Here is a 14238-nt window from a genome sequence, read left to right on the forward strand (position 1 = left end):
GTTAAGCCTACTTATGAAAGTTTTTCTGAATTTGATTTAGATTTAGATTAAAGTAGCATAATTATGAGGATGGTTTGGAGGTGAACCGAGTAAAGTAGCAAATGATAAAAGGAACAAGCAAATGATTGTAATAAATAAATAAAACGCACAAAATCGTTTTCCCGAGTTTCTGCACAGCTGAAAATAAAAGCATTTTGATTAACAAATGAAACACAAGAAAAGATCAAGATCAAGACATTTCACACATCTGAGGTAAGAGCTCACACCTCAGAGTGTTATAATGAGACGCTTACTAAGAGTAAAATGCAGCTTCATTAATTCAAGTATGAAAAGAAAGACAGAATAAGGGAAAAAGTGAGAAGCCCAGGTGAGGGGAAAGTCTAACCTGGCAGGTTTCCAGACTGTGCTGAACCACAGACTCCTCATCGTCTCCCTCTGGTTCCCCGTTGCTGATGAAGGCTTCAAACTCATCCAGTGCCCGACCCACTCGACCGCAGTGGTTGTCCCACAGCGTCCACTCCTGCACGAGGCCCACACAGAAACATGTCCATTGACACATCACAAGACTACAGAGGATCCTGCACCAGAAGACTTCTTCATTTGTTGTGAGTGTGGGGTTTTCATGGCCTTGAGCAAATGTGCACTACAAACCTGCAGCCTCCTTTGAGAAGCCACGTCCTGTCCCAGAGCCTGTTGCTGCAAAGCTTTGGCCCGGACTTCCAGCTGCAGCCACTCATCCTCCTGACACCTGAGCACTTCTGGCTCACGCCGGAACAGACACTGCACAAAAGCCAACTGAGACCCGAGGACCTGCCGGAGCTTCTGGAAATCACGAGAGACCAGATTAATGACAGGAGTGAGAAGAGATAATCTCAAAAGTAGAAAAAATAAACAGTGAAGGTGGATCGAAATGAGGTCTGAATACATCCATGTTAGGTCTATTGATTAGTGGTTTGAGGTTGTTTTTAGAGAGAGTTCTCTCTTTGAAAAGCATCAAGAGGCTCTTACACACTTTGGAGAAAGGGCCTGACTTAAATCTGGGGTTTCTTCAGCCTGGCTGCTGAAGAACTCGCTGAGAGCACAGTGAGATACCTCGTGTCTGCAGAGAGCGGCTTGAAGTTGGCCGAGGCTGTGAACCTGGCTCATCTGCCTCTCTTTTATGAATTCCTCGCCCACTTCCAGGAGGTGAGTTATCCCCTGAAGCGAGGCCCGGGATGCTTGCTGCAGCTTGGCTCTCTCCCCTGGACTCTGCCTCAGATGTCTGCCCAGGACGCACCGCTGAGACGTCCGGGGAGAGCAGAGGGTTTAAGGAGAATACCATTAACTTTAGAGAACACAGACTCCTGTATCATGTTTCCACCTCGACTGTAATGGAGGTGAATGTTTTAAAAAAAGACAAAACAAACATTTTGATATCGGTCTGTAATTAATTACTGTTCAATTATTTAGTAAAGGTCAGCTCCGTCACCAGATTACTAATCAATCATTCACACAGAGAAGAAATTAAACGGTGCAAGCCGTTTTGGGTGACTTCTCCCGATCCGGACATTTCTAAATGTATAAATTCATAAATAAAGAAAGAAAGAAAACACACACTTATAAAAGATGAGTGTGCATTACCTCCAGATCAGGTGCATCCTTTAGATTTGGGAAGGTTTCGCTCTGTCGCACTTCAAACTCGTCCAGGATACACAGCTGGTTGAAGAACTTTGTGAGGAAAATGAAAAATAAAAACCCTTTAAATCAATTAGTGGTATGATAAATATGATGCTACATATCCTAATCTGTGCTTAATCCTGTTTTAGTTTAGTTATTTTATAACTAAATATATTTTATTTATATGTTTTTAAACGTCTGTAAGGTACAAACTACATTATTTACCTCTTTATGGTAGAAAAGTAAAAGTATTAAGTCCTTCTAACATGTACTGATGTAAAATGTGGTCAACTTATTTGTTGTTAGCTGTCGATTAAGACTGCGTTTGTGGAAACAAAATAAAATCCGGGGGAAAAATCCCGCCGTGGCGTTTTTGAGGGCGGTGAGAATGGCGAGAAAGCTCGAGGTCAAACCTGAGGTCGGTGTTTGAAGCCCAGACGTGGAGTGAGGCGGTTGATGGATGAGGTGAAGAGCAGCTGGACTCTACAGAGACAATCCTGCAGGCAGGTCAAACCATGGAGGGAGTCTGGATCCTCACGCCTGGTTTCAGATTCAACCGTCTTCAACAGGTCGGCCAGAGTCTCCAACTCCGCTGATATACACTGCACACAGACATGTGGAACCACAGAGAGAGATAAAGAACAACCTAACATTTAATCCTTTCTCACTGAGATTACTTGTTTATTTATGTTTTTATAGCCTTTCACTTAGTGTTATTACGTCACACATAATATTATTTATACCACTTTTATTTTGCTTAAAACTGAATTGTATTTATTCATACAATAATTTACAATTGTTTTATTCTCGCTTACATTTAAATGTATAATTGTGTTATTTACACTTTACTACTATTATTCATTTATTTGTCTCATTCAACCTTTTCTTTACAAGTTGACACATTCTCTTATTTCTACTATTTTTCATCTGCCTCTCAGTGAATTTAAGTGTTTTAAACAATATTTTACCACGGTTTTATCCACTCTTAAATTTTAATCCATCACTTTATTATTAAAGCTTGTGCATTTTTTTTAACCTTTAAACCATCTTCGTCTGGCTTTTAACTGACCTTTATTCATTTATTTAAACTTTTATTTTCTTCACACATTTTATTTATTGATATCATTTTGAATCTGCCTATAACTGAACCTTTATTTTATTTTTTAAGTTGGTGCATTTTTAGTCGTTTACCTTTGTCATGTGGCTTTTAAAAACGGAAAAGGAGATATTTTATACAATGTAAGTGAACATTCGGTAAAGATTCTGATGGAAACTCAGAAGCGTAAATGATAAAAAGACAGAATAGAAAGAAAAGGGGTAAAATATTTTTAAAAAAATAAATGGAAATTGGGTGTAAACAGATTAAAAGTGACATAAATAAAGTGGTAAAACAATATAAGGTTATAATAGATGAATAAGTGAATAAAGCTCACTTAAACAATTCTAACTCATTGGTGTGCAATAAGTGCACTATATTCCATAGTATATAATTTTTACAGGAATTCTCACACCAAATTAGAAACTGGCTTAAGGTTTGCACTTTCAAGACAATGTGCGATAACTTCTATGCGCCTTAGTTTAGATGTAGTGACGACATGAACTTTGGCTGCAGTGATTTTACCATTTTATTAGAATGTTTGTGCGGATTTCTGTTCAGTCTCAGTGCTGACTGGGGTGTAATTTATATTCTTTCCGTTACATTACCTTGTTAAATTAAATAAATTAAACATAAATGAATTTATATTCAATGAATTAAATATAATAATATAAATTAAAATAAAGTCTAATTCCTTTATATTTACTATATCATGTGTTTTCTATTTCGCAGTGTTGTGGTCAGTCACCTCCTGCTGCACCAGCCTCAGCTGGAGTTCGTCTTCACCAGCGCCATCTGGAGTTGACAGAAGGTCAGTCCCAGTGTCCAGACAGAAGAGAACCTTCTGCAGAGCCTCGTACAACTTCTCCTTCGCCTCTGGATCGGAACCATCTGCCGACTTCAGCTGGAAAATATCAAGCACCGTCGGCCGTCACTATCACTCAGGAGCAGGACTCTCAAGGGTGAGAGAAATCTGTTTTCCTGCGGTGATCTGATTTAAGAACATCTTGAATCTTGCTTCACTTAAACTGGCAGCGAGTCTTACAGCAGGAGCAGAGCAGAGATTTTCCATTTTTAATATGATTCAGTATTTCTGAGTAGGGTTTATATGTGTTTGTCCGTACATGACAAGACTACACTTGGTCCAATTAAAACCCCCTTTGAGCCATTTGTTAAACTCATGGATCCATGTGAGTTTGTCATTTTGTCTCTGGAGTACGTACTATTTTTCTCAGCGTGGTGATGGACTCCTGTGTCTGCTGGAGAACAGAGGAAGCACATCTGCTTGATAGCGGCTCCTTTTCTGGAACCTAAGAAAAAAGTTGATAAAGATCACAGTGGGTGAAGGAAAGAATGAGTGAACAACAAGCACAAAAGGACAAGACTCATTTATTCTCATCGTAAAAAGACCCGTGTGTAAGAATTAGTGACATCTACAGGGAAGATGTCATTCTTTTTGTTCTTTGTTTGTCCGTTTAATCTGACGTAGAATCACTGTGGCACAAGATGGCGGCCTCTGTAAAGCAAGGCCCTTGCCTAAAGTACATATAAAAAGCTTATGGTGCGTTTAATTTGTCGTTAAAACTCGGAATTTCCTGTGTAAGGAAGGCCGCATGACCTCGTATTTCCATCTCAGACACTCAGAAAACCCAGAAATGTGATTCTAAGACACAAACACTGTTGCTTTTACCATTGATAGTTAATTCTGTCACGTTTATTTAACTTTAAATCAGTCGTACAGATAGTACTGTTGAATTTTTACCTGAAGACATGATTCTAAGCTGTTTATGTGCGCAAAATACCATGATTATTAACTTGTGTCGCTAACAATGGCAAACCTGAGATACGTTTGTGTTCATGTTTTTTTTTCCCCATTTCCCAAATGGAACATGGTGAACTCGGGAGTGACGTCACTCCCAGTTCCGACTACCTATGCAAATGGTACACAACATTATTCTGAGGCTACGGAAACCAAACAGTTTTAAATTAATTGCGATTATACACTTTATACAAACACACTTATGAATAGTATCTTCAATTCCTGCCAATAAATCTTCTAAATGTCTGTTAAAGCGCACTTGAGCGTTAAAGCAAAAGCAGGTTAAAAATAATAATAATAATATACAATGAATAATCTGCTATAGAGCCTAGTTATTGTCGAAGACTGAACTACTTTATTTAAAAGTCAAAAGGGCGTGCCTGTTGCTGTGGTAACAGATTTCATCTTCAATAATAATGTCATTGTCCAACCTGTTCATGTTCAGACGTGGTTGACGTTTGATGCTGAACGTTGTTCCACGCCGTGAGCGTTTGGGAGATCTGGGCGTGCAGTCGACTCCATCTCTGGTTCTCCTCTTCCTCATCTTCATCGTGTCTTCCTGCCAAACTGGCAACCAAAGGACACACACACACACACACACACACACACACAGTGTGTTAGCCTCAATCTATGGTACGTTGTGTGCTCGTGAGATTTCAACCACTTCTTTCTGTTACCTGAACTGCACCTTAGACGACTCCTTCACTTGTGGCTTCTCCTCCAAACTTTTATGACTGGTTCGAATTTCACTTTGCTCCTTCAAGCTCTGGAGAGTTTTATGGACATTAAAGAAAAAAACAGGGACAAAAACAGAGTTTGTACTGCAGAGTTTTTCAAGGCAAACTCAAAGATCACATTAGATACAAGTAGGGTCGCAGATGGTCAAAAATTCCCAGTAAATTTCAAGAAACTTCAGTTTGGGAATTTTAGGAAGATTCAAAAAAGCCTTTCCATGGGAATTATGAGAACTTATGGGCATTATTGACAGTTAACTGGACATTTCTGGAAACCATGTCATATGCTATTTTGCAATGGGCTCAATTGTGTCGCTTCAATAGTTCAGGTTTCTGGAAGTTTCTAGAAATGACATCATGTGATGCAGGAACGCACAGTGAATGTAGGGGGTGTGGCCTCAATCCCCCTGCAGTAAGTATTGATGTTTAACTATATTTGCATCAAATCTGATTGTTTTAGCCAAATATTATGCTACAATATATTATATTTACCGAATATTTTAGTTCCAAACCTTCAATTTTCAAAATGTCCAGATAATTCCCATAAATTCCCGTTAATTCTATTGGAAAGTTTCCAAATTGTAAAATTCCTGGAATTTTGCAACCCTAGATGTAAGTAAAAATGTGTGGGGTTTTATTCAGGGTGACATGTTATTTAAAAAAAAAACACATTCAAGAGTCTATATAAAAAAAAAAAAAAAATCTAATCTTAACAGTGCTGTGTGTTGATGTTGGAGCTGTTAATTTCCCCGAGGGAACCTCCCAAAGGGATCAATAAAGTCGTCTGTCTGTCTGTCTGTCTATAAAAGGTCCAGTGTGTAAGAATTAGTGACCCCTAATGGCGAGGCAGCAGATTGCAACAAATCAAAGACTCACTCCGCTTACCCTGTCCTTTCCAAACTGTATGAGAAAACTACGGTGGCTTTCACATACCATAAAAGATGTCATTACAAGATGGCTGCCTCAATAAAACGAGGCATTAAGTCCATATAGAATAACCCTAAATCATATAGGCCACGAAAACCAAAAAACTTGTGATTATGTTGTTATACAAACAGACTTACAGGTCGTATATTCAATATCTGACAATAAAATGTCCTTCAAGTTGTAAACCAGTTGTATTTTTCTTACCACATCTTGTTGTGAAGCTGTGGACAAAGCCAGGTCTTCGTCTCCGTCCGCTATGAACTCGGCCGACTCTCCAGAGGCGGTGAAAGGAGTTATGGGTCTCACAGGGATCAGCCTCGTGTCTTCAATGGCAGCTGCAGCCTGGAGGGACTCTGTGTGAGGTTTGGGGTCAAGTGTTTCATGTTTGGCTGATTTATGTCGGTCAGTTGCAGAGTGCTGGACCTCCGCTGCAGCAGTGGCTGGAGTCTCAGGACAGGACGAATCGCCAACATTGGCTGATTTTAATCCAGTGTCAACATCTTTAGTTGCAAAGTCAATGTCGTCACGTCCGGGTTTCATGTACAAAAGCTGAGCTTCGGCGTTGTTTGAGCTCATCTCCGTCTCAGAGGAAGCCTGAAGTTAAAAAGGATGAGTTTGTGCTCATTATGTCAAAAATGTATTATTTAAAATTAACGATTTTATCATATTAATACCAAGATGATTTACCTTCACGTCCGCAGCTTCTTCACGGGTGAGTGGGTCCTCTGGGTCCTAAGATGTGTGTTGTATAAACATATGAATGCAAAAGAAACCCGTGCACACACATACACAAAAGGAGAGGTTCCTAAAAATATACACAACAGAAGCAGCTGCTTGTGACAGCTCCAAAGTGGATTCATCAGTCTCTGCCTTCAACATGCAAAAATCCACCTCCAAACAACAGAAAATAAGCAAAATCACACTTTAAATGCATGCATTTAAAGAATAAATGAAGAAAAGGAGGAAAATAGGTGGTAAAAAGGTCAATTTAATGAGAAGTTTCATTCCAAATTGTTGATTATGTGCATTTTTAAAAGACAAATACAAAGTGGTTTTGATTAGCAGGCAATTTTTGTACAGTTTAAGTGTCATTTTTGAACGATAAGCAACATTTTGGAACAAAACCTCAAAGAAAGAGGAAACCAGGCACATGCACTCCTCAGCTGTTATTAGGTTTTCTCTTGTTGGTGATTTACCTCTGGAATACTGCATGTTAGTGTGTCAGAGGACGACGAGTGACAACTCTCGTTGTCGTCCTCATCATCCTCCTCCTCTTCCTCTGAGTGAGACTCTGCAAAAGGCTCCTGCTTTTTTTTTTTTCATGACGAGAAATAATTAAAACTTTCATTTAAATAAAGAACTGCAAGTCGACGTCGACTGTCTGATGAATACGTGTTGCTTGGTTACAGAAAGTATCTATCTGAGAAATTGTATTTTCAGTATTTATCTCATCTTCTTAACAGAATGTAGAGCATAACAAATGTGACTTTCAGGACTTATCACTGCTTAATATGATTGTGTAAATGAAGACAAGATGGTTTGAAGAATGTCTGGTGACTAATGAGAGTACAAAACATGTTCATTTATTTAGTAAACATTTTAGTTGCTTAAGATGTTCCTTTTTTGAGGGAATGGCATTAATCTTCTTACCCGAGGGGCAAATGTTTGCTTTCAATGTCCTAAAATCTTTTTTTACATAATCCTTCAGATTTCCAAAATAACTTTTTTTCTCTTCCCTCAGTTAAAATCACTCCGAATTGCAAGAGAAAACATTTGCCGTTTGCAGAAATCGTAAGAAAATTCCCCCAAAAAACAAACAAACAGACTCATGGTCTTTTGCTTTAAAAACACAGTAAATTCAACATTTCATTCTGAACTTTGGTGTTTTTAGGAGACAGAATAAATGTCAGTTACCAAGTAATGAATCAGTCTAATGTATACTAATGTATACTACCTGGACGTGGTGACTGACATTTAATTTTCTCCACAGTGTAATTAGTATGTAAATAATTAATTTGTGAGTTTTATTAAGGAAGATGCTTTAAACTGGTTTGATTTCAAAGACGATGCATACTGGAGGTTTTGTTAAAGTTTGTGTTTGATAATTGATTGTGCCTGATTATTACTGTGAGTATTAATAATATTATTATTATTATTACCTGGCCAGTTAGTGAGGATGTGTCGCGCAGCTGCATTTCTCCAGGAACATGAGAGACAGTGCTGTGCTCTCCCTCCTCCCGGATCTTGTTCTGCACGAGTCAAAGATGAAAGAAAAGCTGATGAAAAAACATTTAAAAGTTGTGTTGTAGTACGGTTTATTTCTTTGTCAGGAACACAGCTGAGGGATAACAACGACAAAACGGCAAATGCTTTGGTTAAAAACAGATGACATAAAAGGCACAGATTTCTATTTCAGGTCCCTGAGATCACTTATGATTATCATATCATTCAGTGTTTACCTCCAGCTGTGAGGCTTGACACTGGGTGAGTTCCTGCAGCTCCTCCAGCGGCTGCAGGAGCTGCTTGGCTCGAGAGAAGACCAGCAGGCTCTCTTCTTCCCCCTGTGGGAGAGGGAGCTCAGCTCTGCAACTCTCCATGTCCTCCAGAGTCCGCCGGATCGACTGCACGTTGGCCAGGATCACCTTTCAAATGAAACCAGGGACAGAATCAACACGTGTGTCGACTGAGCAACTAAAAAGTGTTTGGAGGACGATTCGCCGACGGGAGATTAAAGAGCCAGATCTGAAGCGACTCTGGAAAATGATTATATACAAGTAAATGAAAACAACACTTAAATAGCTTTTCGTCTCACAAACACATTTCTTTATAAGAGTTATTTTTCCCCTCTGCAGTAGTAATAATAAGGATAAGGAAAAAAGAAAAAAACAAAAACAAAATCATATTAAAAATAATAATAATAATGATAATAATAATAGACACATATAGAAAGTAGTCTCATAAAAAGGTCAACATTTAAAAATCTGAAATTAATTTGAAGTTCTATTCATAGATTTATATAAATAAATAAATAAAAATAGAAAGAACAGGTTTAAAATAAACAGGGAAGTTTATACGAAACCCATGTCAATAGTGCAAAAGAGCAAATTAAAGCAATATTCAATATAAAATGAGGATAACACATTTACTGTTAGCAACAGTAAAACAATTCTACAAAATAGTAAAGTAAAATATTAGATAAAAGTTTAAAATAAATATGAAAACTTTGATAAAACGGTTTTATCAAAGTAAATAACAACTCATAAGAAAACAAAACGTACATTTATGTCAGTGTTTTTATTTCATTTTGGGAAGTAAATTAAGAAAGAAAATAATATAAATTGATTCCAACAATATGCAACTTAAATCTAGTCTTGAATTCACTTAAAATCTTACATTCCTTCCCTCTGAAATTAAAGTGTTAAATATGTTTCTATTAAATTGGACTCATCAATCATCACCTGTCGGTTGTGGAGATGCTCTCTCAGAGTTATGTTGGAGTCGTCCATGGTGGACAAAATAGTTCTGATCTTGGGAACGTTCCTCTCCATGGTCTTCACTTCAGTCTCCATCGCCTCCACCATCTGAAAGGCAGTTTGTCAGCAAGACGTTTTGAGAAAATGTGACATAAAATTGTGTTTCATGTGCTCAACATTGTTTCCTCTCACTCTCTACCGTCTATAGATGTCCAAACAATCAGTCCTCACCGGAATCAGGTGTTAGGAAGGAAATAATATGAGAGAGAGTTCCAGTAGTTCTCACCACAGCCGCCTGCATGATTTGCTCCAGCGGCTCCAGGAGGTGGCGCTGCATCTTGTGGACTCCTCGGTCGTTCTGGTCCAGCCTGTGCTCCTGCGCCCCGACGTCGCACACGGCAGAGATTTCCGACAGCACCGGCCTGAAGTCCTGCAACATGTCCCTGATCCTCTCAGAGTCGTCCAGCACCAGCTGTGGGTCAGGAGTTAAGATGAAACTCATCACGTCACGGCATGTGTGGTACAAAATAGTGGCAATAAATAAGTAGAATAATAATGTGTACATGTTAAAAACCTACATAGATGAGTAAGTAATTCAAAATCCAATAAAAAAAATACTACATTTTGTGAGAAGTATTTGGAAAAAACTGTATGATACAAATTCATAGTATCACTTTTGTATTGATATAACAGCAAAATACAACAGATACATAAATAAACACACATATTTAAGTTATATAAATCAGAAGAAGGTGCTTTTTTATTATATGTTGTGTCACTGACCTGCAGGGACTTTGCATGATTCTGGAGACTTTTGGCTGTCGTGAATGAGTAACAAGCACTGAGCCATGCCTGGGCCTCATCCAACCAGCAGCTGGCGCTGTAAGAAATGTCTTCAAACTCCTTAAGACAGGCGGGAATCTGAGAACGGTAAGGCAGGTAATATTAGGAATGAAAAATGTCATTTTTGAACTCCGTTCAATCAATGGTATAAATACTGTCCGTCAGTTTGTGTCTGACCTTGCTGAGGAAGGACGTGCGGTACTCGGCCATCTGCGAGGCGTTCTGGTAGAGCTGCAGCGGCTGCGTGAGGTGGTCCATGAGGACGTGTGCTTGATCCGGCTGCTCCTCGGCGAGGTCCTGCACCTCGCTCTCCACGAGCATCAGACGGCTGTGCCACAAGTCCAGCTCGTCCCAGACACGCTGGAGAAAACGGGAGGAGAATCGAGTAGCTTTTATTTTATTCATTTATCCTTTATTTAGCCAGGAAATCTTACGTGTGAATCAATGCACACAGTGGACACACCTTGAGCACATTTTGAGCTTCACTGACTGTTGGACTTTTCTGCTCCAGCAGAACTTTCACCTTCTCCAGACCTGAGCCCAGCTCCCTCACTCGAGCAGCCAGTTTACGGACTGGGACACTTCTCTCCATGAGCTGAAAAACAGCCCAGACCAGATCAGACCAGACTCCTTTACATGAAGATTTCTTACACGAGAGCTTTTCTTTTTACCTCCTCCTCTGCTCTCTGCAGTGACACTTCTGTGTCCCTGAGACGTTGGCTGAGATCATCAGGAATCTCCGCGTACCGGCTCTGAACCTCGTCCATGATGCTCTGCAGTCTGGTCTTCTGCAAGGACAAATCCTCTCTGAGCTCCTGAGTTGGGTGTTAGAGGAGAGACCGAGATCAGAGAGTTACAGATACTAACTGGGTGGGGGTGGTGTTGGTGCTACCTTTGACTAAACTGATCAAATTTGATTAAGCTATTTTCCTGTTAGAGGCTGAAACTTGAAAGAATGCTGTATATTTGAAAGGAAAGGATGACCATGCTGATTTTTGCTGGTTCGACTTGAACACACCATCTGAAGTCTGCAATCTAATTACAGATCCTGAGACTGATAAAAAATACAGTGTGTATGTTTCTCAGGATTTACCCCGACATTAAAAGAAAAACTTGTTTTTGACTTTGGTCCATATTTAGTACTTATTTTAATGTTATTCAGTGTGTAAATGTTGTATAATTTAATAATTTTCTGTTAATAACAGATTGTGTCGAATATTTGGCACAACTTTAAAGTCCTCGTTATCCTCCCATTTTAAAGGCACACTCTAGAAACATTAATTTCAAAGGATATTCCTGCCTCCTGTGTCCTAATTAGACACCCCAAAGCTGCTTTACCTTCTTGTGGAGCTTAAAACATAAGAACCTGACCTGTCGCTGGCTTGGGTTGGAACAGGTTTCCAGCTGTGGCAGAATGGTGAGCATGTGTTTCTCCACCTCTTCTATCTCCTCTTGGACTTGCTGCCTTTTGTTCTCCTCCTCCTGGGCGGCAGCTACGATCAGCAGGTTTCTCTCTTTCAAGCTGCGAGGGAAACAACGGCATCTTCTCAGCATCTCTGATGATAAATGAGTAATCACTCACTCTCTCCCCACGTGTGTAGTAAACAAATCCCACCTCCTGACGTTCTCTTGGATCTTCACCAGGGTTTTGCCCACGGGTCCGGGACTGACGGGGTCCTGGGACTCGGATAAGCTCAGCGCGTGCTCCAGTCGATGCTCCAGGGATGATAAGGCCTGCTGCTCCTGCTCCAGACCGGCCTGGTGTATCTCAGCCTGGACGAGAAGCTCCTGGGGTTTCTCCTGAGTGAAGCTCACGGTGGAGGAGTCGGGCACCTCGGCCTGAAGACTGGCCAGAAAACTGCAACACTGCCGTATCTAAAAAGGCACAGACTGAAATCTTAAATATGAACTTTACACTACTTTTCTGTCCTGAACATGTACAGAATGGTTATATATCTTAAATGTGTCTAAACACATGGAGAAAAACGTTGAGAGGGTTTATTTGTTTTGTATAATCTGTCATTTATATTCTGGATTGCCGGCCTGTGTCTCTAAATTGTGGTGTCTTCTCAATCCTTAGGCCATATTTTCACATAATAGAGTCTTTATGACCAGTGAAGAAATTCTTGGTGCTCACTCTGTGTCTACTCAACTTTACAGAAACAGCACCAATAAGAGAAAAGTGGTGGTTTCAGTAAAAAAAAAAATGCAAGTCTATAAAGAATAAAATACGATATACAAGAAATTTGCAGTAAAAAAAAATATAGCAACAAAGTACAACAGAATATGCAAACTCTTAAGGAAACTGATGCAAAATAATTGACATTGTGCTAACAAAGAATTTAAACTGTCTCAAACCGTGACCATGTGTATGGAAGGTGTGGGTAGCAGTGGGGCTGAAGCAGTATTATTGTGCTGTGTGATGTAGCTTAAATATTGTATAATTTCAAGTTTCAGTTTAGTTCATTTTGATCATACTTTGAAGTGTTGTGATACAATGACAGATAATTAAATATAAAGTTCTGAAAGGTAGTTAATTGTGTTGTTTTTATGGTCTAAAACTCATATCTGAGGCAAAACAAGCACTTGTTTCTAAATGTGTATTTGAGCAATGCATACACATTTTATCCATATACAGTACATTGAACCTTTGTTATGATGATATTGAAGAATATGACACCACGGTTTATAGTGTTCTTGAAAAATTGCCCAGCCCTAATTACTGTATATGTGTCATTTAGATGCATTGAAATGTCTGTGGTTGTTCAACTCACACTTGTCGTGATGTCCTTCCACTCCTCTTGCCTCTGCTCCGCGTGCGCCATCAGGAGGCCGATGCCGCGCCGCAGCGACGACCAGCGGCGCCACAGGGCTCCAAGCTCCCCGTCCTTACCAACACAGCAGCCCTGCATCGGACACCCGGCTCTCAGCTCTTCTATCTTCCCGGCGAGGCTGCGGAGCGCCATCATCAGTAGCTACATGAAGATGAAAGTCAAGGATGTACATGGAACCATACCAGAGAGTGTGTATAGAAAAAAAAACTTGGTTGTTCTGCATTTAACTTACGGTCGCACTCTTTTGTTGGGTGACACATTTTTCGTACGACGTCACTGGGGCTGAAGCACATTCTGAAAGTCTGGCTTCAAGCCCGGAAAGACGCTGCTGCATGTCTTCATGACAACTCCTGTGGCTTTGCTGTCTCACTGCACACCTGGAAGAAATGTCGCCTGTGAGATTTAGCTTTTTTTTTGAAGAAGAAGTAAAACAAATAATAACAGGACTTCAGAACCCAATACCTTTGCAAGGACTCCAGCCTGAGTTGGGCCTGTGCCTCCAGTGTCGCTCGACCCACCAACAACTGGCTGAGAATGCTGATGTGGAGCTGCTCGACCTCTGGGTGCGAGAGGCAGGGTTGCCGGGGGAGCAGCTCTACAAGGTGGCACATGTGAGCCTGAAATCCATCTTCGAGAACCTCTAGAGCCTGCTGGGTCTGTCTTTGTTCCTCGGTACAGTCCAGAAACCCTCCAGGAGCTGACAAAAAGGTGGCTTCAGCGTTATGGAGAAAGGATATCGCTCCTTGAGCTGCCCACTGGTAATCCTTTAAAGATTCTCGAGCCTGGGATAAACACTCCTGTGTGGTCACATGATTAAGAAACGTTTAGAGAGGAAAACAAGTAAAAGGCAGGAGAT

At 40.1% G+C, this 14238-nt stretch overlaps 1 protein-coding gene across 4 annotated transcripts in view; it reads right to left on the reverse strand.

Annotated features, from left to right (window-relative positions):
- The window catches only part of LOC131443253 (nesprin-2-like), a 97570-nt gene that overhangs the window by 42113 nt on the left and 41219 nt on the right, over positions 1-14238 (reverse strand). For 2 of the 4 annotated variants that reach the window (XM_058612701.1, XM_058612699.1), the window contains exons 49-73: positions 13845-14179; positions 13615-13759; positions 13323-13523; positions 12164-12423; positions 11920-12070; positions 11220-11363; positions 11012-11143; positions 10726-10908; positions 10489-10626; positions 9992-10177; positions 9691-9813; positions 8692-8874; positions 8392-8481; positions 7429-7539; positions 6920-6964; positions 6437-6826; positions 5249-5337; positions 5003-5138; positions 3976-4062; positions 3501-3656; positions 2070-2258; positions 1621-1707; positions 1093-1278; positions 652-822; positions 386-520 (exon numbers count right to left, since the gene is read on the reverse strand). In XM_058612701.1, coding sequence (XP_058468684.1) covers positions 386-520; positions 652-822; positions 1093-1278; positions 1621-1707; positions 2070-2258; positions 3501-3656; positions 3976-4062; positions 5003-5138; positions 5249-5337; positions 6437-6826; positions 6920-6964; positions 7429-7539; positions 8392-8481; positions 8692-8874; positions 9691-9813; positions 9992-10177; positions 10489-10626; positions 10726-10908; positions 11012-11143; positions 11220-11363; positions 11920-12070; positions 12164-12423; positions 13323-13523; positions 13615-13759; positions 13845-14179 — 4053 coding nt within the window. The remainder of the gene's footprint in view (positions 1-385; positions 521-651; positions 823-1092; positions 1279-1620; positions 1708-2069; positions 2259-3500; positions 3657-3975; positions 4063-5002; positions 5139-5248; positions 5338-6436; positions 6827-6919; positions 6965-7428; positions 7540-8391; positions 8482-8691; positions 8875-9690; positions 9814-9991; positions 10178-10488; positions 10627-10725; positions 10909-11011; positions 11144-11219; positions 11364-11919; positions 12071-12163; positions 12424-13322; positions 13524-13614; positions 13760-13844; positions 14180-14238) is intronic. The other 2 variants (XM_058612700.1, XM_058612703.1) reach the window with 2 other exon arrangements.

The sequence above is a fragment of the Solea solea genome, chromosome 17 (assembly GCF_958295425.1).
Source record: "Solea solea chromosome 17, fSolSol10.1, whole genome shotgun sequence".
Classification (NCBI taxonomy): Eukaryota; Metazoa; Chordata; class Actinopteri; order Pleuronectiformes; family Soleidae; genus Solea; species Solea solea.